The sequence below is a fragment of the Chiloscyllium plagiosum genome, chromosome 34 (genome assembly GCF_004010195.1).
Source record: "Chiloscyllium plagiosum isolate BGI_BamShark_2017 chromosome 34, ASM401019v2, whole genome shotgun sequence".
NCBI lineage: Eukaryota > Metazoa > Chordata > Chondrichthyes > Orectolobiformes > Hemiscylliidae > Chiloscyllium > Chiloscyllium plagiosum.
In genome coordinates this window covers 25,790,088-25,814,724 of record NC_057743.1, presented here as the reverse complement: position 1 = coordinate 25,814,724, position 24,637 = coordinate 25,790,088, and the positions used below count along the sequence as shown (strand labels likewise).

The window sequence follows — 24,637 nt, the reverse complement described above, 5'->3', positions numbered from 1 at the left end:
TTACAAAGGAATGAGGGGCAAAACTAGCTGAAGTAGATGGGAAAGGAATTTAGCTGCAAAGACAGTTGAGGAAAAATATTCCACATTGCTCATAACAGAGGCATTTCCAGTGCGAAAGAAGGATTCTCACAATCATTGGATAAGTCAGCCACGACTAGCCAGAAAAGTTAAGGATGGCATCAAATTAACAGAAAAAATACACAATGTGAAAAGGTTAGTGGTTAGCCATAGGATTGGTAAAGTCTTAAAAACCAACAGAGATAATCAAAAAAAAGGGAGAAAACAGACACTGAAGGTAAAATTGTAAGTAAAATCAAGACCCACCCCACAAGACTTACTTTATATATGTAAAAAAGGAAGAGAGGGGCAAAATGAACATATACCTCTTCGAGAATGAAACTATGGATATAATAATGGGAAATCAGTAGCGGACAAAAGAACTGAGTAAATCTTTTCCAACATTCTTCACAAAAGAATTTGCTAAATATTAATAATGAAAAGACAAAAGGGGAGAGGAAATTAATACAAAAGCTGCCACTGAACAAAGAGTTTAAGGGAAACCAATGCAGCTAAAGACCAATAAGTCCCTTGGTCCTAATAGGATGTATCCTAGGACATTAAAAGCAGCTACAAAGATAATGGATGCACTGGCAATCTTCTAACAATCCTTAAATTCTGGAAAATTCTAGATGATTGGAAAATTGCCAAAGTAACATCTTTATTCAAAAAGGGAAGACGACAAAAAAAACTAAATATAGGCCAGTTAACTTAATATCAGGAAAATATTAGTCTATTATAAAGGATGTAACATCAGAGCATTTAGAACTGTATAATATGATCCAGAGGAGTCAGCATAGCTTCACAAAGCTCATGCCTGAAAAATTTAGTACAATTCTATGAAGTGAGAATAAGCAGGAGAGATGAAGGGGAAGCAGTGGATGTGACGTATTTGAATGTTTTGAAGGTGTTTAATAATGTACCACATGTTAAGCTACTTAATACATTAAGAGCGCATGACGTTGGAGGTAGTATATTGGCAGGGATACATGATTGGCTAACTAATAGAAGACAGAGTTGGGATAAAGGGGGCATTTTCAGGATAATAACCTGTAACTAGTGGAATGCCACAGGCATAAATGCTGGGGTTACAATTATTTACAATGTATCTTAATTACTTGGACGCGGAAAGTGAATATAAAATAGCCAAGTTTGACATCAAAGTTGGTGAGAAGGCGGAGGGTCAAATAAAACACTATGCTTACAAATAGTCTGCTACAGCCCTGTGTAAAGGCAGGAATGGAGTCAGCGGTGAGGTGAAGAAAATTGTGGCCATGGGTAGAGACAATGGCTTTGAACTTTGACAATAAAGATGGCGTATCTGTTCTGCCCAAAGGCAGGTCCTTGACTTATTTGCTGTTGGTGCTTCATTATGAGTGGATTCCTTGGCCATTTTTGAGAGTGGTCATTTGCCACTCCCTCCCTCTATCAGCGGTAGGCTGAAGAGGTAGATCCTGCATCTGCCTATGCTGGAATGAGAATCAAACCTATCCTTATTCGATGATTAATGAGAGAAATCAAAGTCTAACCGGGATTTTCTATAGCTTTTTATGTAAAATTGAGGACAGGATGTCATTACAAGGGATGCTTGGATACAACTAGTTAAGCAACATTGGAATCAGGCAAAGTCTAGTCCAACAGCTGGTCAATGAAGCAGATGCATTAGAAGAGACTGCCTTGATTTTATCATACATCTGCCTGTCTGTCAAATCCCTGTCCCAAACTATAGAGTGAAAGCTGTGAAATATCAGACTGGAATTTTTGTGTCTTATTTACTGCAGTAAATCTGACACCCTCTGCTGGAATAGGGATAGCTGATAAAAAAAGCAACAGCAAGCTAAGATGCCATCAACATTAAGTGAGAACAGTTTAATAAAATATGTCAATAATTGTAATTTACTTCTAAATGTATGAAATATTCTGGTGTTCTACTTTGTATCTTTTTTTTAAATATAAGCAAAAAAATTATTAATTAATGAAATCCAGATATTCCAAATATTTTGGTTTTGTGACAAATACTGAAGTTCTATCAGGTTATTCTTATTCATACCTTCTTAATATTGTGGGCAAAGTAGAAAAGTTACAAGGCCTTTTTTTTGCTTAAACCACATCATTTACACCATGGCAGTAGGTTCACCAAGCTCCTGAAAATATATCTGGAAACTCAGCTGATCAATGTAATTAATTTGAGTGATATTTCGATATATGCTGTTAACTAATTTTAGCTGAAATGGGGGTAAAGAAGATAGAATCTGCACCAATGTCATCTCAATTAAAAAGGGGAAAAACAAGAATGTCGATTTTCCTCATCAACACTTAGGAAGAGTAGGATAAGGGTTATTTGATGATACCTACTCAACTCCTGCATGAAATCACTTGGATAAGTAAGGAAGGATATTCAAAGCATAGCTTCCCCTTCAGGAGAGAAAATTTGGGGCACAGTGGTTAACAGCGCTAAATCCACTGTGTGGAGTTTGCACATTCTCGGTGTCTGTGTGTTTTTCCTCCAGATGCTCCAATTTCCTCCCGCTGTCCAAAGATGTGTAAGTTAGGTGGACTTGGGGAGGTGGGATGCTCTGAGGGTCTTTGCAGACTTGTTGGACTGAATGGCCTTTTCTGCACTGTAGGGATTCTTTCGAAATTAATTTTAAACCAGTAACAAAAATACGCTACAGCACTTATGTTCTAAATACAAGTTCCCTGCTCTGTGAAAAATAGAAATCAATGAGTGCTCGTACATATAATTAGATTCTGAAACATACTTCAATTCAGTATAGCAAAGATCAAAACTAGAAAGTTCATGAAACTGGATTGATAGAATTGTTTGGGCTTCTGTCTGCAATGTCAAAGGGGGTCTACAATAAATATCCACCTGTAAAATGTACATTGAGGAAAAGGCAATTTTTCAAAATTTTCTGATATGAGACAGAGGCATCACTGGCTGGTAGCACTTACTGCCTATCTCTAGTTGCCCTTGAGAAGGTAGTGGTGAGCTGCCTTCTTAAACTGCTATATTCCATGTATTGTAGGGAGACCCATAATGCCATCAGGGAAGGAATTCCAAGATTTTGATCCAGCAACAGTGAAGGAAGAACAGTGATATATTTCTAAGTCAGGATAGGGAATGACTTGGAGGGGAACTTGCAGTAGTCATGTCCCCATGTATCTGCTACCTGTGCGCTTCTAGATGGATGCAGTTATGGGTTTGGAAGGAGCTGTCTAAGGATTTTAGCAAAATTTCTGTGGTGCATCTTGTAGATAGTACACACTGCTGCGACTGAATGTTGGTGGTGGAGGCAATGGATGCTTGTGGATAAAGCACCAATCAAGTGAGCTGCCTGCTCATGTTAGGTGTTAACTTTCTTGTGTGTTGTTGGAGCTGCACTCATCCAGGAAAGTTGGGAGTATTCCATCACACTCCTGACTTGTGCCTTGAAGATGCTGGACAAGCTTTGGGGAATCAGATGAATTGCTTACATTTGAACATAGATGCTTCAGTATCTCAGTCATCACAAATTGTGCTGAATGTTGCTGAACATTCCCATTTCTGATCTTATGAAGAAGGGAAGGCCATTAGTGAAGTAGCTGAAGATGACTATGCTTAAATCAGAACCCTGAGGAATCCATGCAGCGATTTCAAGGAGCAGAGGTGAATGACCTCCAACAACCACAGTCATCTTGCTACGTGCCAAACATGACCCCAATCAGCAGAACGTTTGCCCCCCCGATTCCCATCAATTCCAATTTTGCTAGCACTCCTTAATGCCACAGTCGATCAAATGTGGACTTGATATCAAGCATGGTCACTCTCACCTCACCTCTGGAATTCAGCTCTTTTGTCCATGCTTGAAACAATGCTGTAATGATATCAGGAACCAAGTGGCCCTGGTGGCACTCAAAGTGTGTGGCAGTGAGCAGGTTGTTGCCAAGCAGGTGTTGCTTGATAGCACTGTTGAAGACACCGTCCATTATTTTACTATGGGATGGTAACTGGCCGGGTTGAATTTGTCCTGCGTTTTGTATACAGGACATACGTGAGCATTTATACACTGCTGGGTCGACACTAGTGTAGTAGCTCTGCTGGATGGTTCTGAGGTTCTGAGCACAAGCCATGAGTATTATTGTTGGAATGTTGTCAGGTCCCATGGATAAAAACTGACAGACATCAGCGATGCTGGGGACTACTGAGGCCAAGATGGATCATAGAACATAGAACAATACAGCGCAGAACAAATCCTTCAGCCCTCGATGTTGCGCTGACCAATGATCTAATCTAAGCTCATCCTCCTACACTATCCCATTATCATCCGTATGCTTATCCAAGGATTGTTTAAATCTCCCAAAGGTGGCTGAATTAACTACATCGGCAAGCAGGGGATTCCACACCCTTACCACTCTCTTGAGTAAAGAACCTGCCTCTGACATCTGTCTTAAATCTACCACCCCTCAATTTGTAGCTATGCCCCCTCATACAAGCTGACGTCATCATCCTAGGAAAAAGACTTTCACTGTCGACCCTATCTAATCCTCTGATCATCTTGTATGTCTCTATCAAATCCCCTCTTAGCCCTCTTCTTTCCAATGAGAACAGACCCAAATCTCTCAGCCTTTCCTCATAAGATCTTCCCTCCAGACCAGGCAACAACATCCTGGTAAATCTCCTCTTCACCTTTTCCAATGCTTCCACATCCTTCCTGTAATGGGGCGACCAGAACTGTACACAATATTCCACGTGTGGCCGCACTAGCTTTTGCAAAGTTACAACATGACATTACGGCTCTGGAACTCAATTCCTCTACCAATAAAACCTAACACACTGTAAGCCTTCTTAACAGCACCATCAGCCTGGGGGCAACTTTCAGGGATCTATGTACATGGACTCCAAGATCCCTCTGCACATCCACACTACCAAGAATCTTTCCATTGACCCCGTATTCTGCCATCCTGTTATTCTCCCAAAAGTGAATCACCTCACATTTGGCTGCATTGAACTCCATTTGCCACCTCTCAGCCCAATTCTGTAATTTATCCAAGTTGCCCTGCAACATTCTTCCAAACTGTCCACTACTCCAGCGACTTTAGTGTCATCTGCAAACTTACTAACCCATCCACCTATGCCTGCGTCTAAGTCATTTAGAAAAATGACAAACAGCAGTGGTCCCAAAACAGATCCTTGTGGCACAGCACTAGTAACCAGACTCCGGGCTGAATAGTTTCCATCAACCACCACTCACTGCCTTCTTTCAGAAAGCCAGTTTCTAATGCAAACTGCTAAATCACCCTCAATCCCATGCCTCTGCATTTTCTCCAACAGCCTACCATGTGGAATCTTATCAACGGCCTTATTGAAGTCCATTTACACCATGTCAACTGCCCTACCCTCATCCACATGCTTGGTCACTTTCTCAAAAAAACTCAGTGAGGCTTGTGAGACATGACCTGCCCTTGACGAAACCATGTTGATTATCAGCAATCAAATTGTTGCTTGCTAGATGATTATAGATCCTATCTCTTATAATCCTTTCCAAAACCTTTCCTACAACAGACATAAGGCTCACTGGTCTATAATTACCTGGGTCATATCTACTGCCCTTCTTGAAGTGCACAACATTTGCAATCCTCCAGTCCTCTGGTAATAAACCTGTAGACAATGACTCAAAGGACAAAGCCAAAGTCCCTAGCTTCCCAGAGAATCCTCAGATAAAGCCCATCCGGCCCATGGCACTTGTCTATTTCCACTCCTTCTAGAATTGATATCACCTCTTACTTATTAACTCAATCCTTTCTACTCTAATATCTTATATATCATTCTTCTCCTCTACAATATTCTTCTTTTCCTGAATGAAAACCAATGAGAAATATTCATTTAACACCTCTCTGATCTCTACAGGGTCTACACACAACTTCCCACTTCTGTCTTTGACTGGCCCTATTCCTACCCTAGTCATCCTTTTATTCCTCACATACCTATAGAAAGCTTTAGAGTTCTTCTTTATTCTATCTGCTAAAGATTGATCATGACCTCTCCTTGCTCTTCTTAACTCTCTCTTTAAATCCTTCCTAGCTAATCAGTAACTCTCCATTGTCTCATCTGAACTGTCTCGTCTCATCGTCACATAACCTCCTTCTTCCACTTAACAACAGATGCAATTTCGGTACTAAACCACGGTTCCCTTATCTTATCACTTTCTCTCTGCCTGACTGTGACATACTTATCAAGGACATGCAATATCTGTCCCTTAAACCAGCTCCACATTTCGATTGTCCCCATCCCCTGCATTTTGCTACTCCATTCTATGCATCTTAAGTCTTGCCTAATCACATTATAATTGCCCTTGTCCCATCAATAACTCTTGTGCTGTGGCATGTACCTATCCCTTTCCATTGCTAAACTAAACATAACTGATTTATGGTCACTCTCTCCAAAGTGCTCACCTACCACTAAATCAAACACCTAGCCTGCGTCACTACTAAGCACCAGATCCAATGTGGCCTCCCCTCTTGTCAGCCCTTCGACATATATCAGGAAATCCTCCTGCACACATTGGACAAAAACTGATCCATCCCATGTACTAGTGTAATAGCATTTCCAGTCAATGTTGGGGAAGTTAAAGACCCCATCATTCACTCAACATTTCTGGCTTAAGATTGTTAAGAATTTTTCAGCCTTATCTTTCGCAATGACATGTTCAACTGTTCCATCATTGAGGATGGGGATATTTGTGGGGCCTTCTCCAGCATTCACAACTGGATGTGGCAGGACAGTAGATCTTGGATCTAATCTGTTGGTTGTGGGATTGTTTAACTCTCACTTACTGATACACCAAGTTTTCATCTTGGGTCTTTGAATAAAACTGACTGATTTACAGGAGCATTTTTACTTCTGAAAAGGTGAGTTTGTTATTGTAAATCAGATCTTTTGAATTTTATTTGGTACTTGCTGAATTTTAGTGCAAATATTACTCAATGAAAATGAACCTTTGATGCCTAATGGTGACTTTAATGTGTATGCAAGATTTGATAAGGCTCACTGCAGCATTAATGAATAAATAGAATATTAAAAAAGTTAAATTGTGTCTAACAAACTCTTCATTCGTGTTCTCTTCTGATGCAATAAATCTGGCTTCAGAATAATGGTGTTTATCTTTTTGTTCTAAACATCATATCCCCAGGTTGCAGATTAACTTCAGGTCAAGGAAGAACTTATGAGCTAGTCTTAGAGGTGTTCAAAATCAATCTGCTGACAACTTTCTCCTCTGCTTTTTCATTCCACTTACACAATGGGAAAATACTTCAGCTCCATTCACTGCCCTACCTTAAACTCAGATTTAAAAAATAAATTGCTGCAGAAAACTAATTCGGCCAATTAGACTATATTGAACTCACCTGTATCACATTTGCCACATTTTTCTCCCTTTCACAATTGAGCAGGAATCTTCATGTGAGATCCAAGATTGAATGTTTTTTTTATTGACTTGTGGGATGTGACCAGCAAATGTTACCCACTCCTAGTTGCCCTTGAGAAGGTAGTGGTGAGCTGCATCCTTGAACCACTGCAACCAATTTGGTGGAGGTACACTCACAATACCATCAGGAAAGTAGTGTGAATATTTTGACCCATTATCACCGCACATGCAACCCTGTTCAAAAAATATTTGGCATCATGAATTCTTGTTAAGAACAAAACTCTGCCTGATGTTTCCTTCTCTATGTCACAGGCACTTGGAATCAAATGTAGCACGACTTTTATTTCATTTGGGAAACCCTTCTTCATCTGTGAGGGTGGTAAGTAATCGGGCCATGGTGAGTGACCCTTGAGTGAACATTAACTAACCAGGCCCTAACTGCTGGCAAGTCAAATAAAAAAGTCCAGTGAAACTTCTTGGTCAGCACTTAATTGCTGAGGTTGTAAGAAGGGAATGAGTATCTCTCCATGGCCAACTTGTTCCATCTTTTGTCTTTCTTACCACCTCCCTTGCTACCTCCAGCGAAATGAAAAGGCATTCCGTGGTAGCTCCCAGGCACTCCAGTGATTAAACAATAAAACCACCGCATTGCATTCTATCAGGAATTTGGAACTACACTAAGTAAATACAAACAAATTAATAATAGTACACCAAACACATGTACCTTCTAAGTGATAGGATTCAAAAAGAAAATGCCACTTAAAATATACTACATCATTTTTAGTAATTAGTGGCATTTTCAAAAACTCTCTGTAGTAAAATCATTATAACAAAGATTGTCTTTGCCTTGACAACATTCTGGTTGCAGTACTCAAAACGTGTGAAGAACTAGCTGCATCAATACAGTTACAACATTAGCACCTACCTAACAATGTGGAAAATTACCCAGGTGAATCCATTCCACAAACTGCAGCAGAAATCTGATCTGACTAACTACCATCTCATCAGCACAGACAGTAGGTGAAGACAAAAAGGTCTGAAAATTGTGAAGTGACAAATCAAGCATACATTATTGCACAAAGTCACTGCAACATGACAGACAGAAATATTTAAGTGCATTTAATCATGTCTAGTGAAATGCAAATACTTCCAGGCCACTTCAAATGGATGGAATTATCAGACTTTAAATATGTAGAAGCATTCGTTTTCTAGTCTGCTTTTACGTCCAAAACTATGAAACAGTGTATTTGTATCAATTCACCAAAATTAGTTCAACACTTCAACATGCAATAAATGGTGGAGTCCAGAACATGACCTTCCTGGATTACATACAGCTTTCCATTGTTTAACACACCTAATGGTGTTCCTTAAAGAAAATCAGGCAAAACAAAAATATCAAGCAGTAACTTCTTTTATGTAAGAAAATATGTAATTAGGGTAGGTTATGTTCCTCACTTACAATTTTTACATAAACTTATTGGGGTCTTTAACCTAACTCGCCCAAAAATCCTCTTACTAACTTAAAGTCTTACTGACTTATCTTCCATTTACTTTTGCTTTCCCAGTCCTCCTGCTCCCTGATACACTTCTGAAAGGACCTCTGAAATTTTAAATTTATTGTTGATGTCGTTCTTTTTGCACCTTTTCTGCAACATTGCATTTCACTCTGTTCTATTGCCCTATGGTATGGTTTGATCTGCCTGTACTGTACATAAAACAAAAGACTTTTCACTGTACCTAGGTACATGTAACAATAATAAATCAAATCAAAACTCCAGACCTTCAACATCCTCTCTTACACCATTTCTCTATGATCCTTGTGCTCACTGATTCACTTTCCTTCACCCTCCTACTCACTGTTTCTCTCTCCCAACCCACTCACTGTGCTATGAAGCAAGTGAAAAGACACGAGTCGCCAAAAGGAGGGAAGCTACAAGTGGAAGAGATGATGAGCTTTCCAGCTGAAATAATAAATGAACATTACAGCAATTATAAGCTAAATTGTTTAAAAAGCAACTATATTTGAAGTATCTAAAGAACTCAATAGTACAAGTTTCCTAAATGCTTAGCACATTTTGTTGCTTATTGTGTTTTCTCCAAAAAAGAGAGACAAAGCTATACGAGGTTCAATAGTGAATAATGCAGTATTGTGAAACTTTTGAGATGTAAAACAGAAACTATTCCAACTACTTAGTAGAGAAAATGGGTCAAACTATAACTGGAATTGTGTCACACAATTGCCAGGCAATGACCAACTCCAACAAGATAGAAGCTAACTATCCCCCCATGAAATTCAATGGCTGAATCTTCTAACAACAACCATTGACCAGAAACTGAGCTGGACTAGCCATCTTAATATAGTGGCTACAAACTCAGGTCAGCAGCTAGGAATTCTGTAGCGATTATCGCACCTCGTGTCTCCACAAACCCTTTCTAGTATCGAAATGACAAGTCAAGAATATGATGAATTACTCTCCACCTGCCTGAATGGTAAAGTTCCAAAAACACTCAATGAGGCAACATGGTGGCTCAGTGATTAGCACTGCTGCCTCATACAGCCAGGGACCTGGGTTCGATTCCAGCCTCGGGCAACTGTCTATATGGAGTTTGCACATCCTCTCCATGTCTGTGTGGGTTTCCTCCCATATCCAAAGAAATGCAGGTTAGGTGAATTGGCCGTACTAGGTTGTCCGTAGTGTTCAAGGATGTGTAGATTAGGTGCAATAGTTAGGGGAAAGGGTGTGGTTGGGGTACTCCAACGAGGGTTAGTGTGGTCTTGATGGGCCAAATGGCCTGTTTCCACACTGTAGGGATTCTATGAAAACAATTCAGGATAAAATAACCTTCTTGGCTTGACAACTCATCCATCACCTTCAACATTCACTGTCTTCAACACCATGTAGTAGCAACAGGGTTTACCATCTACAAGATGCACTGCAATAATGCACCAAAACTCCTCCAACAGCACCTTCTAAATCTGATCTTTATCAAAGGACAAAGGCAGATGCATGGGAAATTGGAATTGGCGAAAAGGACAATGGTGCAATGCAAATTGTTTGTCTTCTACCAAATTCTACAAAACATTTTGTAGTTGTGGTAACCAGGCCATATACAAACGTGGTACTAATTTCAGAAGAGCTGCTTGTAGCAAACTAGCATGACATCTGATTTGCCTCTTCAATTTTTTTTTGGTATGACTGCACATCCGAACATAAGAATAGTACAGAATCATATTATGGGATTGAATCTATTAAAAACAGAATAATGACTATCCAGTCCACATCTGCAAGGCCATTAGCAGCCTAAGTTAGATCTTAACCCAATCCCTGAGGAAGAAAGGACACTGTACAAAATCTAATGCTGTATTATGCTGCAATGCTACATAATGCCATTTAATGTATTCACAGGAGGTCCTGACAACATGAAATACATTTTTTCCCACTGCTGCATAATGCATCCTGTAATTGAATGTGATTGAATTACAAGCAAGATAAGACATTTAAAAAGCAGTCACAATTTCCGTGTACAAATTGCAAACACACCAATTCAGTTAGTGATCCCAGATTGTTGCAGTAATCCAGTTCTTTAGGTGTTTTCAAATCCTATTGATTAAAACATATGAAGCCAGCACCCCACAAAAGGTTCAATAAAGTTAACCATGTGAATCGCGTAGTTGTACAGACCAGGAAGATTTTACATCCCTGCAGCCAGTGTGTATTTATGGATGTCAGGTGATGACGTTAGGCTTGGTTTTGAAGCCTCGATAATCAAATATTAAACTGGTACATAATGTCGAAGCTCACACATGAACAAATGCTTAGTAATTCGAAACCAAACTGTCATCTGACTCTAACCATATCACTATTTATTCTCAGCTCATGAAGTGCCACGCAGTTCACACCTTGTGTACTCCATCTGCCAATATGAAGACCGTACTTTCCTCAATTCCCTTCTCCTTCTTCAGTTTATCTAGTTTCTGTATTATTCTGTATTATTCATTTCAATTACTTCCTGTGGTACAGAATTCCACATTCTTGCCAGTCACTGATAAAATTTTTTTTCTAAATTCTCAGAATATTTCATGTAAGCTCAAATTTAAAATATTCCTTTTATAAGGATAGCCATGCACCTTCTAAAATGCATCCGACATGCAAATATGCTCAGTATATTTTATGAAAGACAATATCAACTTATTAGTGTATCAAAAACAACTTTGAAACACAACAGCACTTAAAACATATTTAAAGATGCAATGCAATTCAAAATGGAAATATTTTAGTTCGAAAAATTCTTTTAATACTTCTGCTCACCATGCTGCTAGATTAAATAAAAATAATGAATCTGGTTGCTGGCTGCTATTTGATATCTTATTTGAAAGCAATCAACTCTAAATGGCTGTAATTACTGCACCGGAAACTGGTGCAATCGAAGCAACTTTGAAGGACTGGGCATTTTGTCTAGATTGTCAAAAGGTGTCTCCGCTGCCAAATCATGCTTTCTCTTAAGTGGCTGCCATTCTGGGGAGAACAAAAAAAACTACAAAAATAAACTTCTTCCTGAATTGCTGCAACATTGTTATTGATGACTGGAAGGAGCTCCTACCAATCGTTTAAAATGATGACGTCCTATCCACTGAGTCATGATGGCTTAATGACAAGAAAAAAGCACCGAAGGAAAGAATATGAAGTAATTCCTGCTCTCTAGATCACACTAGTGCAAAGGGCATTCTGAAACATGCATTCAAAGATCTGTGGATCAAGAATCAGTTTGCTCAATCAGTTGAAAAAATATAGCAGAAATTTATAGTGATGTGGAGGTGCTGGTCTTGGACTGGGTGGGCAAAATTAAAAATCACAACAGCGGGTTATAGCCCAACAGGTTTATTTGAAACCGTAAATGTACGGAGTCCCTGCTCCTGAGGAAGGTTTACAGTTTCAAATAAACCGGTTGGACTATAACCTGGTGTTGTGTGATTTTTGACTTCATGACATTGTCATCCTTAAACCAAAGGACAGCTAATAGCAGTGATAATGGAATTACTACGTAAAAGACAGCTATTTACAGTTTGAGCACAGTACTGAATCTCAAATTGTATCCATACGTCACAACAATAAGTTAATGTGGAGCCCAGAAGAAAAGATGGTCAAAAGAGCCAAACACAATCATTATTATTGCCGGCTGCTTTTACACAACTCCCTGCAGTATGCTAAACATCCAACTATTCTACCATAAATAATGTGTGGCAACCAAAGAAGGGACAGAAAGCAAAACAGGGTGGGGAGGGAACCTTCAAAACTCTGACTTCAACTACATAGATAGAAGAGAACAGCAATTCATGAAAACATCACCTCCACGTTTTGTAAGTCACACTCCACCTTGACTTGGAACTGCGTAATCAGGTCAAAATCCTTGAACTTATTTCCTAATAACACTACATTCCATGAGAGGAACATATCAAGTAGTAGTATTACCATCACCATCTCAGAGAAATTAGGAATATGCAATGAATTGTCATTGTCAACCACACACAAATCCCCATAAGAGCAAAACATCTACCCCAAAAGAAATAAAAACACCTTTGGTGGTATTTTGTCTCTTTGTTGAGGAATTGAAGCCCACAGGTTGATGGACAGTCAATAGTTTTTGTAACAAATAGAACAGGATCACAATTCATAATGCAAAATTATGCCACACCACCACATATTTTACAAAGCGTTTCAAAATCACTCATACAACTTTCAGAAATGTCACATCATAGTAGCCTGAACCCACTTCAGTAATAGTAAGTCTGCATGGATATTCTGTACTAAACTAAAAGATGAAGAAAAACACAAAACACATTGTCAAAATAAAATACCTACCCAGCGGTTGATCAAACACAAAATCGTATCATGTTGCATACCAATAACAATGAGTCAAGCAACATTGTTGGAAAATAAGGTCGAGTTTAACCTTGCCTCCTGATATGTTTGCAGTTGAGGTACAGCATTCAATCAAGCAAGACTGTAGCAAGTGGGGACCCCACTGACTTTCCACATGTGCCACAATCTAATTTGGGGTAAGGCAGGTCATTTTCTGGTGGTATGCTTCTGGACAGCCTTCCTACTCACTGCCTATCCAGGACCTCACTTAGACAATTAACTGCTGCTGGCATTTAACCAGGGCCAGGATGCCCAGCTGCCACTCAAAAAGCCCAAAAATGCAAACCCTGTTGGTGTTGTTTCCAGTATCCGGGGGAAGAGTCTTCCCCACGCACTCAATGCCTGAACAAAAGCAGAAGAGTCACTAAGTGCCACCTACAACTCAAGTTGCAAAAACCCCATCACATCCAGTGACTCTCAACCCACTATTCACCTGTGACCTGGATCCCTCCGCAATTGTAAGCCTCTGTTGAGTACATTTCTGGCAGCCACCACTGCTCCTTTTGCCATTTTGCTACATGTGTGACTACTGGTCTCTGATTGTCTGGCAGCTCAAGTGGTGGAATTCTCAATCCCAGACTCCCTGATACTGTGGAAGACCCACTTAAGTACCTTATGGGAACTCAGTAGGTGGTCGATGACTGAGGCAGCCACTGAAAACCCGGTCTCCTGGATTAAATACCAGCTCCTCTCATTTATCTCTCCACCCTTCAGGCACTCTGCCTGCATTCCTGATGAAGGGCTTTTGCCCGAAACGTTGATTTTACTGCTCCTCGGATGCTGCCTGAACTGCTGTGCTTTTCCAGCACCTCTAATCCAGAATCTGGTTTCCAGCATCTGCAGTCATTGTTTTTACCTATTGGATTAAATATAGTGGAGGTATCTATTCCAACCAATTATTTGCTATTTCACAAAAACACTCAGTATTGTCTAACAGTCTGCAAAACCACTTTCTACATTTCAGACAAAAATAACACAACAGAACATATGACACAGTAACTAAAATGTTCAGAGTCAGTGCTGTTTAAATTTCAGTCAAATTTACACAGGACTTACTGCTTAAAATTGAGTTAACAAATAGGTAAATGGAGTCAGTAGAAAATGGCTGTCAATATCAACAGGTTGACTTTTGCATTTTCAAATTAATATTAACAAGTTAATGGCTGCTATAACACTAATGCTTGAAACTTAACTTTGGATTCAATATGTCAAATAAAACAAATCTTTCCAAAAAGTCAGCAAATTTATTCAGTCAATACCTAAAATACATATGCTCATTTGCCCACATGTGCAGCATTATTGACCATAGGTGGAGTGGCAGTATAGTTAAAAAATCTGCCTCACTGGACAAGCAGAAAGCTGCTGCTTTAAACTTTAAATCTTGAAAAATATACTCAGCTACTGTAATAACAATTTTCACAAAACAAGAAATTCTGTTACATTTAAACAAATCAGGTTATATCTCAATATTAACGCAGTTGGGAGAGTCACTAAAACACTTTGAGCTCTTTGTGTAGCTGAGAAAATGTGTTAAAACATGCATATGCTGATACCTTCCAGTGGCTACCATGACAAAGTTTCTGGTAACCGTAAGAAACTTAACTCCTCAGGCATCAATAAATGTAGTAATCCGATCATTGGCTGTTGTAAAACCTGCATGCATTACCTTAAATTACAACATCCAACAAACAAGCCATCAAATAATACAAAGGTATCCTGAAGGCATGTAACATTAGTAGCATTAGAGATAGTAGTGTGATCTATTCTTTAAGGGATAGAATTTTTAAAACGGAATCTTTCAGAATTAAATGTGGTAGGTTCACCAAAAGGACAGGTTGGAAACAATTTTAAAAGTTTCTTATGACAATCATTTAAGCCATTTCTCTACAATTTTTTTTTAAAATGAACAAATTCTTAAAAAGAACCTGCAAGCTTCATTGAATGAAAAACTACTGGAAAATAGATTTCAGCAACTCAGCCAAGAAAGAATTTGTAGGTCAGTTAAATGAATGCAAATTCTGTTGACAAATGCACAATTAGTACTGACAGGACTATATGAGATGTAACTGTACAGTTAGTATTTTAAAAGCATGAGATGGAACCTCTGTCATGTAAGGGCAACAACATGTGGGTCCTCTCAAATCCCTTTAAGCATTTTACATGTAAGTCTAGGAATAAAAGATTCAGCTTAATATAATGAAGGCAAACACCAATGGTCTATAACTGATCCAATTTCTGTTTTTTTTATTTAGTGAGCACTGATTGTGGTGTCACATTGGAAAAATCTGCTCAGTCTATCCTATTACAGTTTCTTTGGAACTGATAACACATGCAAATTTTTTAAATCAATGTGTTCAGGCACGTTAATACACACCTCTTGAGCAGCTGAGACTTGAATGCAGTCTTTTTGGCTCAGAGATAGGGACACCACCTTTGCACCACAAAGGTCATAACAACATGAACTTGAGCAACTTAATCCTGCCATTACTGAACAGCTTTCCTTAAATTCAATGCGGACGCAGTACCTAACATTGTGGGTTATAACACTATGCGGAAGCCCCTTGGGAAATGGTTTCTGAATGGTAACAATTAAAGCCTAAACAAAACCTTCAGGTAACCAAATAGCTGGGCCTCTACATTGGGTTTTTCAAGGGCAGAATTAGAATGGACATTATGGTTTTGTCTGTTTGCTTTTGTTCAAGTGGCCAAATGTATTTGCCTGCTAAAGAATTGCTGATCTTCACTGGCATGATTTAGAGTACAATTTCTGACCAAAAAAAGTTTGCAAGTTTGGGTTTTGCCATCTCTTAGGACTTTGGTATATTATTCCTATCACTAGAATTAGGAATTTCTGACCAAATGCAGAAAACTGACTTTCTGACATAAAAACAGAAATACCAGAAATAGCAGGGTTGGCATTGTCTGTTGAGAGAGAAACAAGTTCATTCTTCTGACAAAGAGCCACTGAGCCAAAACGTTAATGCTTTCTCTCTTTCCACACATGCTGCCAGACTTGAAAACATCAAAAACATTTCCTATTTATTTCAGATTTCCAGCATACATTCTACTTTAGTCTTGTTTAGTGGCAATTTGGCAAGAATGGTAAGCATACAAAGCCTTTTACTGATACTGAATGTTGTCGTACTTACTATGATTAGCAAACAGCAATTTCCATTCTATGGAACAGCTCTCAATACAGAATACTGAAAAATTATGTAACATATCATTCAGCATATATTTACACATTAACACATTTCCCAAGATCCATTAATATATATATATATATACCCAATGTAATGATTGCTCCACGCCAATTAGATTAGATCCCCTACAGTGTGGAAACGGTCCCTTCAGCCCAACAATCCACATCAACCCTCTGAAAAGTAACCCACCCAGACCCATTTCCCTCTGGGGCCTTCACTTTTCAAACAAGAACTAGCTGGATTTCATTAAACTGAAAACCCCCCAAACAAGTGACAGGTTTAAAAAATGCCATGAACGAGTAGTGGCTTAGTGTTCCCTGATATATTTCTGGTTTCTCCAAAACAATTATATGAATTTATCCTGATTGACACCATCCATGCTGATTTGCTTATGTAGCATCAACTTCCTCTTCCTTCTTCAGAAATATCGATTTCATATTGAATGTAAAATAGTAATTCATTCTGGCAAAGTTATATCAATGATTCCAGAGGTTTCAAAACACAAATGGGAACAGGCTAAAATTGTCTAAGATTGATCAAAGAGAGAACTTTTTTTTACACAAGCTATTGAAAAAAGTTTTTGCACAAATATCTGTTTTTCACAAATGTAACTGAATGATATCAGTACTAAAAGTGTTACAGTAGATGAAAACAAATTGCAAAGACTGGGCTAGTATTACCATGCTGCTTGTAGCTACTCTGTCAGGAGATCTGCCTTGGGGAATGCCACGCCTTTCAGTCTTACACCATCCTCACATATCCACTGCAGCTTGTTTGTGACCACTCTCATTTTGTGGAAAGTTGCTATACTCCTAACCAGACCATAGAGATATTCTCTCATTAGAGAGATGATTAGTGGTAGTTTAACTGGAAGATGACTGTGCTTCTGGTGAGGGAAAGTTGAGAAAGAAAATCCTCAGGGATAACTTCAAAGGGTTGACAGAAAGATAATTATTTTTTCCCTCATGGAGAAATTCAGAATATAACCCTAAAATTAGAGCTAGGACTTTCAGGGCAATATTAGAAAGGCCAGCTTCTGACAGAATTATGGAAATCCACAATTAACGCCCTCAAAAGATCGTTGAGGCAAATGAAAATCTCAAATCTAAAGATGTTAGACTTTCACTAGGTAAGGAGATTAAGGATTGTGAAAACAAGGTGTGTAGATGGAGTCTAAAATACAAATCAACCATAATTTCATCAAATGGCAGAATAAGCTTAAAGGGCCAAAAGGCTTAACCATGTGCAGCAAATTATGTGGACTCTATTTCTATTAATAGCAGGTCTACACAGAACACCATTTAAAAAGTAGCCCCCTTGCAGTATCCACAAATGCAGTGAAGAATCTTCCAAATTAGCATGAGTGCTAACAAATCCATTTCTTCTAGAAGGAAATCAATTTGTGTATCTGCTCATATTAACCCTCAATCTCATTTTATATCATCGGCATCATATAGAGTCATAGAGATGTTCAGCACGGAAACAGAGCCTTTGGTGCAACTCATCCATGCCGACCAGATATCCTCACATAGTCAGGATATCCTAGTCCTATTTGCCAGCACTTGGCCTATATCCTTCTCAACCGTTTCTATTCATATATCTTTTTAAACGTTGCATTTGTACTAGCCTCCATCACTTGCTCTGGCAGCTCATTCCACACAAGCACCACCCTCTGTGTGAAAAGGTTGCGCCTTAGGTCCCTTTTATATCTTTTTCCCTCTCACCTTAAACCTATGCTCTCTAGTTTTAGACTCCCCCACCCTGGGGAAAAGACCTTGGCTATTCACCTTATCCATGCCTTCGTGATTTTATAAACCTCTATAAGGTCACCCCTCAGCCTCCGATGCTCCAGAGAAAACAGCCCCAACCTATCCCTGTAGCTCAAATCTACTTTCCTCTTGATTCTAGTTATTGATTCCATTTCCACAAGTGTCCCTTGTAGCTTATTATACAAATCCATTTTCCACATTTTATTTTGTATACAGACCAACATTTCAGTATGCAAGGCAAGATATGTTACAGGAAAGATTTTGATCAACAGTGCAACACAGCAAATGAAAGAACATTCCCCTTACCTATACTTCATGCCCGTCTGATAGGCAGTACAATTCTCCAGCGACAGACAGTGCATTAGGAGAAACTCTTCCATCTTCTTCGATTGGACCAAGGCTCTGACTTCTCGGAGCTTCTGCATCTCTATCGTATCAGTGTGCCGCACCTGATTCAGACCCTGATCTGAATGGTATCTAGTTATACGTTCCTTCAAGTTTTCAGTGTACGACATGGACAGCATGTTCTCAACTATCTTGGGAATCTGCAGATTTTCAGGTTGCACATTTTTACATGAGAAGACCAGAATGACATTTGCTGGGGCCCTAATATCTCATTAATGTTAGATACAGGAGTGGTGAACATGTTGAGGTGGCAAAGGACATTAGCTAACCAGACAAATACTTTAGGCTCAACTATCTAAAAATAGGACCACTTGCATGTTCACGAGCTACACTATTCTGGTTGCCAACAAACAAGCAATTTAGCATTCTGTAACTGGATCTCATTGTCACCAAAGCTTCTCTCAAAACAGCAAAGAAAAAATAAGTTAATTTCATAATTCATAACTTTCATGTATTTTAAGAAGCAACGCTTACATCCTTCTAATGCTATCAAATTGAAAGATTTCCACTTTTAAAAATTAAATAAAAGCAGCTACTGAGAAATACATCATTGCTTAAACCTTTCCACCGGATTTGAAGCAGTTACATGTTAATTGAATGACTGCATTTGGCTTTTATGACATCACACCTGATAATCCACAGTTGTCCAGCTGGAATATCAACAGCATTTGAGTGTTTCCTGGGACCAAAACAGGATTGATGGCATGTTAGCTAACAAGTTAGTAGCAAATATTGTTGCTCCTAATGAGAATCCTGATGAATGAGCTTTGGTAGCAAACTGAAAATTCTATTGTAGGTGAGGCACTGAATGCAAAATATAAATATTAATCACCTGAAAATATTAGCGAGATTGTCAGGCAATTTCCCTAATTTTTCCATCTTTAGTCATGTATCTTTTCCCTGAAGGAGAAAGTAGACACGTAGTCATATCTTCAATCTATGTTGAAGAAAGTGGTCAAACTGAGGTGCATAAAAGATTCAATAGTTTATTTTCCAATTTTTAATCCATTGTGAAACCTTCAGCTAGCTTCCATTAGGACATTCATTCTGACAACATGGCTGGGCATGCAGTATAGCAATGTAATGAATTCTGTACAGAAATTCATTTACTTTTGCCTATTCTATGCTAAAATGGCATAGGATTAATAATTGATGTGTTTTATTCAATAGTTTTTATTTTGACCAAAGTACAACTTGTTTTTTGGAGATAGAAAAATTGCAATTTGTAACTTTTTGAAGTTCAGGCATACAATCTTCATTTATTTGAAGAGTTCATATGTGTGATCACTCCCAGAAATTTAAAATGGTGCACGACAATTTTTATAGAGTTTCACTCCACCTTGACAGAAGACTCTGATTAATGTATGAATACCGGTCAATAGGCTTCCTCAGGACTTTCATAATTCATTCATGTCATCAGGATAATAAATTTTAATGATGTATTAATTTGGAAAGTTAGGAGAAGAATAAAGTCTGAATTTCACATTACTCTCAACTGAATACAGGCATTTCCAGTGGAAATTATTAGATACTAATCAGGAGCAGGAACCATGACTAGTTTGCTACGTCTTAACTTGGGAGCTCACTGAAGTATACTGTTGCTACCCACATCAGCACTCTGTCTAATCACGTGGCACAGATCATCACTACACACCATGAAGAGAAAATAATATACTTTTCAATGGTATTCATGACTAAATGAATATCACTCTCTGACTATGACAGGATTGCTCACAGACCAGGCTGAAGTAGTAGCAAGTTTTGTTTGAGTCGATAAAGCTAAATCTTCCATTAATTACCCAGAACATATTCTGATTGTTAAGATGCAACTTTCCTGCTAATATGACTACTTTAAATCATTTAGACATGACAGCAGCTGCAAAGTTTCAAGTAATACATTCTCTAAAGCTGCTTTTACATTTAGTTTAATGACATGATTGTACTGCTGGCTTCAAAACAAAAATCATGTAAATCGATACTGGCATCATGATATTAATTTGTTAGATTTCCTATAGTTGAGATTCCTGTCTTTAGTGAAATCTGGGGCATGCATACACCACTGAACTTGATGTAAAAGCTTATACCTTTAAATTGTGAAAGGGGACAACTTAACTTAAATTTGTACTATTGCTAACAAAATACATCCTTTGTTAATTAATTAAATACTTTAGCATTTATAATGAAACATTTTAAAAATCAAAACATAGAACTAACACCCTTAAATACAAAAAAAGCTACTTCTCAAAGATACCAGCTTTTAAAATGGTTCAAACATTTACAATTTTTAACTAGGCAAGTTCCACTGGGAAAACAAATACCAAAATTCCTTCCCAACCTCTGAGGCAGCTTCTCCCTTCTCCTGTCCTTTTCTCTGAAGACACTAATTCTTGCTGGGTCGCAGTGTCATGGTGCTTTTCATTTCTTTGCTCAAGCACCCAACATGGTTCAGCTTTTCCAGTACAATTAGGCAAGCATTTTAACTTAACAGGCATCACAGCAAAACTCAACCCTTTTCTCAAAAGTGTGAATCACTAGATAGTAAATCACTGGACAACAGAAACAGCTACAGAAATTAATTTTATCCTGAGATCAATTATACTGCTTTTAAAATTATCCAAGCTGAGAAACAAAATTAACACACGAGGGAGATCAAACATGGAATTTTTTTGAACTGTGGCTCAGCAATCCATTGGCCTAATCAGTTGAGTTTTACTTTTTTTAATGTACGTATTGTTTATATTACACAGTATTGTTAAATACACAGTAAAACCTCACTTCTTTTGTACTAGCTTTCAAAGAAAATGCTATAAAAGGGTGGTGTGTTTAACTATTTGTAATCAAGGAAATATTTTAAAGTAAAATGCAAATATTAATTTAAGAAATGCCAAAACCATAACCAAAATTAATTAGCTGTTAGGATATTCATAACGTTTTTCATAGTATTGAACAACATATTTGTTAAGAATTTTTGGGCCAAATATGCTCACTTGATGACATACTAGTAAGCATATGAGGGAAACAAACAAATTAAATAAAGTTGGAAAGATAGGGATAGAACCTAAATGACAATTACGAATAAAATTAAAGTACAGAAAAAGAAAATGTTTTTGTTTTAATATGAAGCAGCCAAACATTAAAACAAGGAATGATTAAATACCAGTGTAATTTATAAATTCAGGTATAAATTGAAGTAAAAATAAATTCAATATCTAATAAGGAGTCAAAATGCCCTGCCTTCTCACGAAAGGTGGAAGACAAAAAAAAAGGGAGAAGCGATGACCTTTCCTACATTAAAAAGCTGGCAAACATTTGGATGCATGCAATAGTAGAAATTAGGTCCAAATGAGTAAGAAGATTACAGGACAAAAGGACCAATACCAGAGTCTGGAAAAGTAGGGAAAACATTGTGGACTGGAGAATAAAAAACAATAGTATGACAACCTACTTTTAAGCATGAGAAAAATATAGAACAATCATAGCTTCAAAGTTAAAAAATCTCTTCAGACACAGTCAATCTGTGTTAAAGGATAATACATAGGTTGCACCAAGAATGGGAACAAATATGAATGTGATCTATAAAAGTCCTTGAACTCTATTTGTAACAATGCTGCAGTTTCCTTATATGCTTAGCACAAAACCTAATTACAAATTAATAATGATTCACTGATGGGCATTCAAATCTCTGTCGAGTAGTTTGAATAGGAGCTAAGTACCTGTGTCTTCCCACACAAAACTGTAGTTGAATTCAAAGCAGCAGGCAGCTAAAGTTGGCAGATCCTACCAAATTGGGATATATCTTAATACAATAATTGCATAACTACAGTAACAACTGCCATCTCTGTTCCAAAAGTCAACACTTGTTATAAGATTAAACATATTGACAAAGACCATTCAGTTCATCAATTCCTTATTTCCAGAGATACAGATATCAGAATATCAGTACCATAAACAGTCTGAAGCTTTGATCTTGATTTAATCAGTATTGAAAATGAGTGGTCATTATGTGCAGCCATGTTGGGTACAGACCACACACACATACAAATTACTGAGTCTTTCTTGCATGTTATTGTTTTCCAACCCAAAACAAAACTATTGGGGTATGCAACTCTTTGCTCTTGCAAGCTAAGAAATAAACAGTAAAGCAAAGTAAAATGTTTTATAGCAGGTATACTGCAAAAACATTTTTTACGAAAACCTCTGAGAATCAATCTTCACTTTGGTTAAGTTGAACATTTATTGCTTTTATCATAATGGCTCTCCTTGAAAAAGACACAACTAAAACGAAAAGACCCAATGTTGTGCCAAAGAGGGAGGAGGTTCATATTGCAGCTTAATTAAAATTCTGTTGTGCAACTTTCTCTATTAACATTACTAAAGATAATTTTAAAGGGTAATAAAATTAAATTGTTAAAATAAAAATCATTTCATTAAAATATACAATACTAAATCAGACCTATCAAAAAAGCAATGTATTCCAGCAGCTGCTTTTATTTCAAATAATTTAAATGTTTTCAGAAAATCTCATATCCTAAATTTACATCTTTTGTCTAAACATAAATACTATATAAGCACCTTCCCTTCATATCTGTTTGTTTTAAGTTTACCACTTTTCATAAATACAGTACTCCAAGGCATCAGATAAAAGCTAAATTTTAAAAATCAGTAAAACTAAAAGTTTACATGCATACCCATTCAAGAAGATAAACTCCAGCGTCACTAGTGTCTGTACTAATTATTCTTCTAAACTAAAAGAACAACTCACCCAATTGCCAGAGTAGCTGCTTGGTTAAAAACCAGCAATAGCTTTTAAGGTCTACAAGACGCTACTACAGCACTTTGATATTTGGAGGGGGCGTTCTACAGTCAAAAGCAATTAGTAAGTACCAAATCCATTCCCCCTCCCATGCACTAAGTGGTTTTCTGATGCAGCCCATTTGCTCTTATCAGTGTACTTGCATCTTGGCAAATAGTGGTTAAATTATTTAGGGCATTCTCTTCCACTAAAAGCTTACTGTAGCAGATGAAGTATTGTTTACTGCTGAAAGGGATAAAGTCACTACTACCTTTAGCGAGCTTAGAAACCTGTGCAGGCTTTTCATCAATTTTTGCAGAGCACATATATTTTTGTAACTGGACAGTAATGATTGGTTTAAAAGTGTGTTAAACCCCAAGATAAATGGAGCAATTGGTTCAATCTCCTAGAAACATAATTTCAGCAGAGATTATTTTAGAATATTCTGATGTAAAGACTCCTTACTGCTTCTTCACTAATTACGACTTTCTGTTAAACAATTCTGCTGTGTATGATAGCTGCTTAAACTAAAAAAACAGGAAATATTTTTAAACATATGCCATTTCATAGCTGTTCATGTCTCCTGGATTGAGTTAGCTGCATTACTGCAGCACTTTTGACATCTCAATGTCTGAAAATTTTCTTCTGAATGACTCATGCAACAAAATAAAGCTTTGAAATTTCAAGTTCACAATAAAATAGATATTTTTACACTAAGCTTAAAAATAGTGAACTTTGTACTAATCCTAATTGTAATGCAACAAAAAAAACACCACCGGCTCAAAGGTAGAAGTCAGAGGGTGGTGGTTGAGGGTTGTTTTTCAGACTGGAGGCCTGTAACCAGTGGAGTGCCACAAGGATCAGTGCTGGGTCCTCTACTTTTTGTCATTTACATAAATGATTTGGATGCGAGCATAAGAGGTACAGTTAGTAAGTTTGCAGATGACACCAAAATTGGAGGTGTAGTGGACAGCAAAGAGGGTTACCTCAGATTACAACAGGATCTGTACCAGATGGGCCAATGGGCTGAGAAGTGGCAGCTGGAGTTTAATTCAGATAAATGCAAGGTGCTGCATTTTGGGAA

General features: G+C 37.8%; 1 protein-coding gene across 11 annotated transcripts in view; it reads right to left on the bottom strand.

The window, feature by feature from the left end:
* The window catches only part of kcnab2a (potassium voltage-gated channel subfamily A regulatory beta subunit 2a), a 265,891-nt gene that overhangs the window by 107,815 nt on the left and 133,439 nt on the right, over positions 1-24,637 (bottom strand). The window contains exons 1-2 of one of the 11 annotated variants that reach the window (XM_043675961.1): positions 23,524-23,538; positions 18,663-18,901 (exon numbers count right to left, since the gene is read on the bottom strand). The exons of 8 other annotated variants lie outside the window; for them this stretch is intronic. In XM_043675961.1, the coding sequence (XP_043531896.1) occupies positions 18,663-18,880 (218 nt within the window). In that variant the 5' untranslated portion in view covers positions 18,881-18,901; positions 23,524-23,538. Of the gene's footprint in view, positions 1-18,662; positions 18,902-23,449; positions 23,465-23,523; positions 23,539-24,637 lie in introns of those variants that run through there. 2 more of the 11 variants (XM_043675962.1, XM_043675964.1) reach the window with 2 other exon arrangements.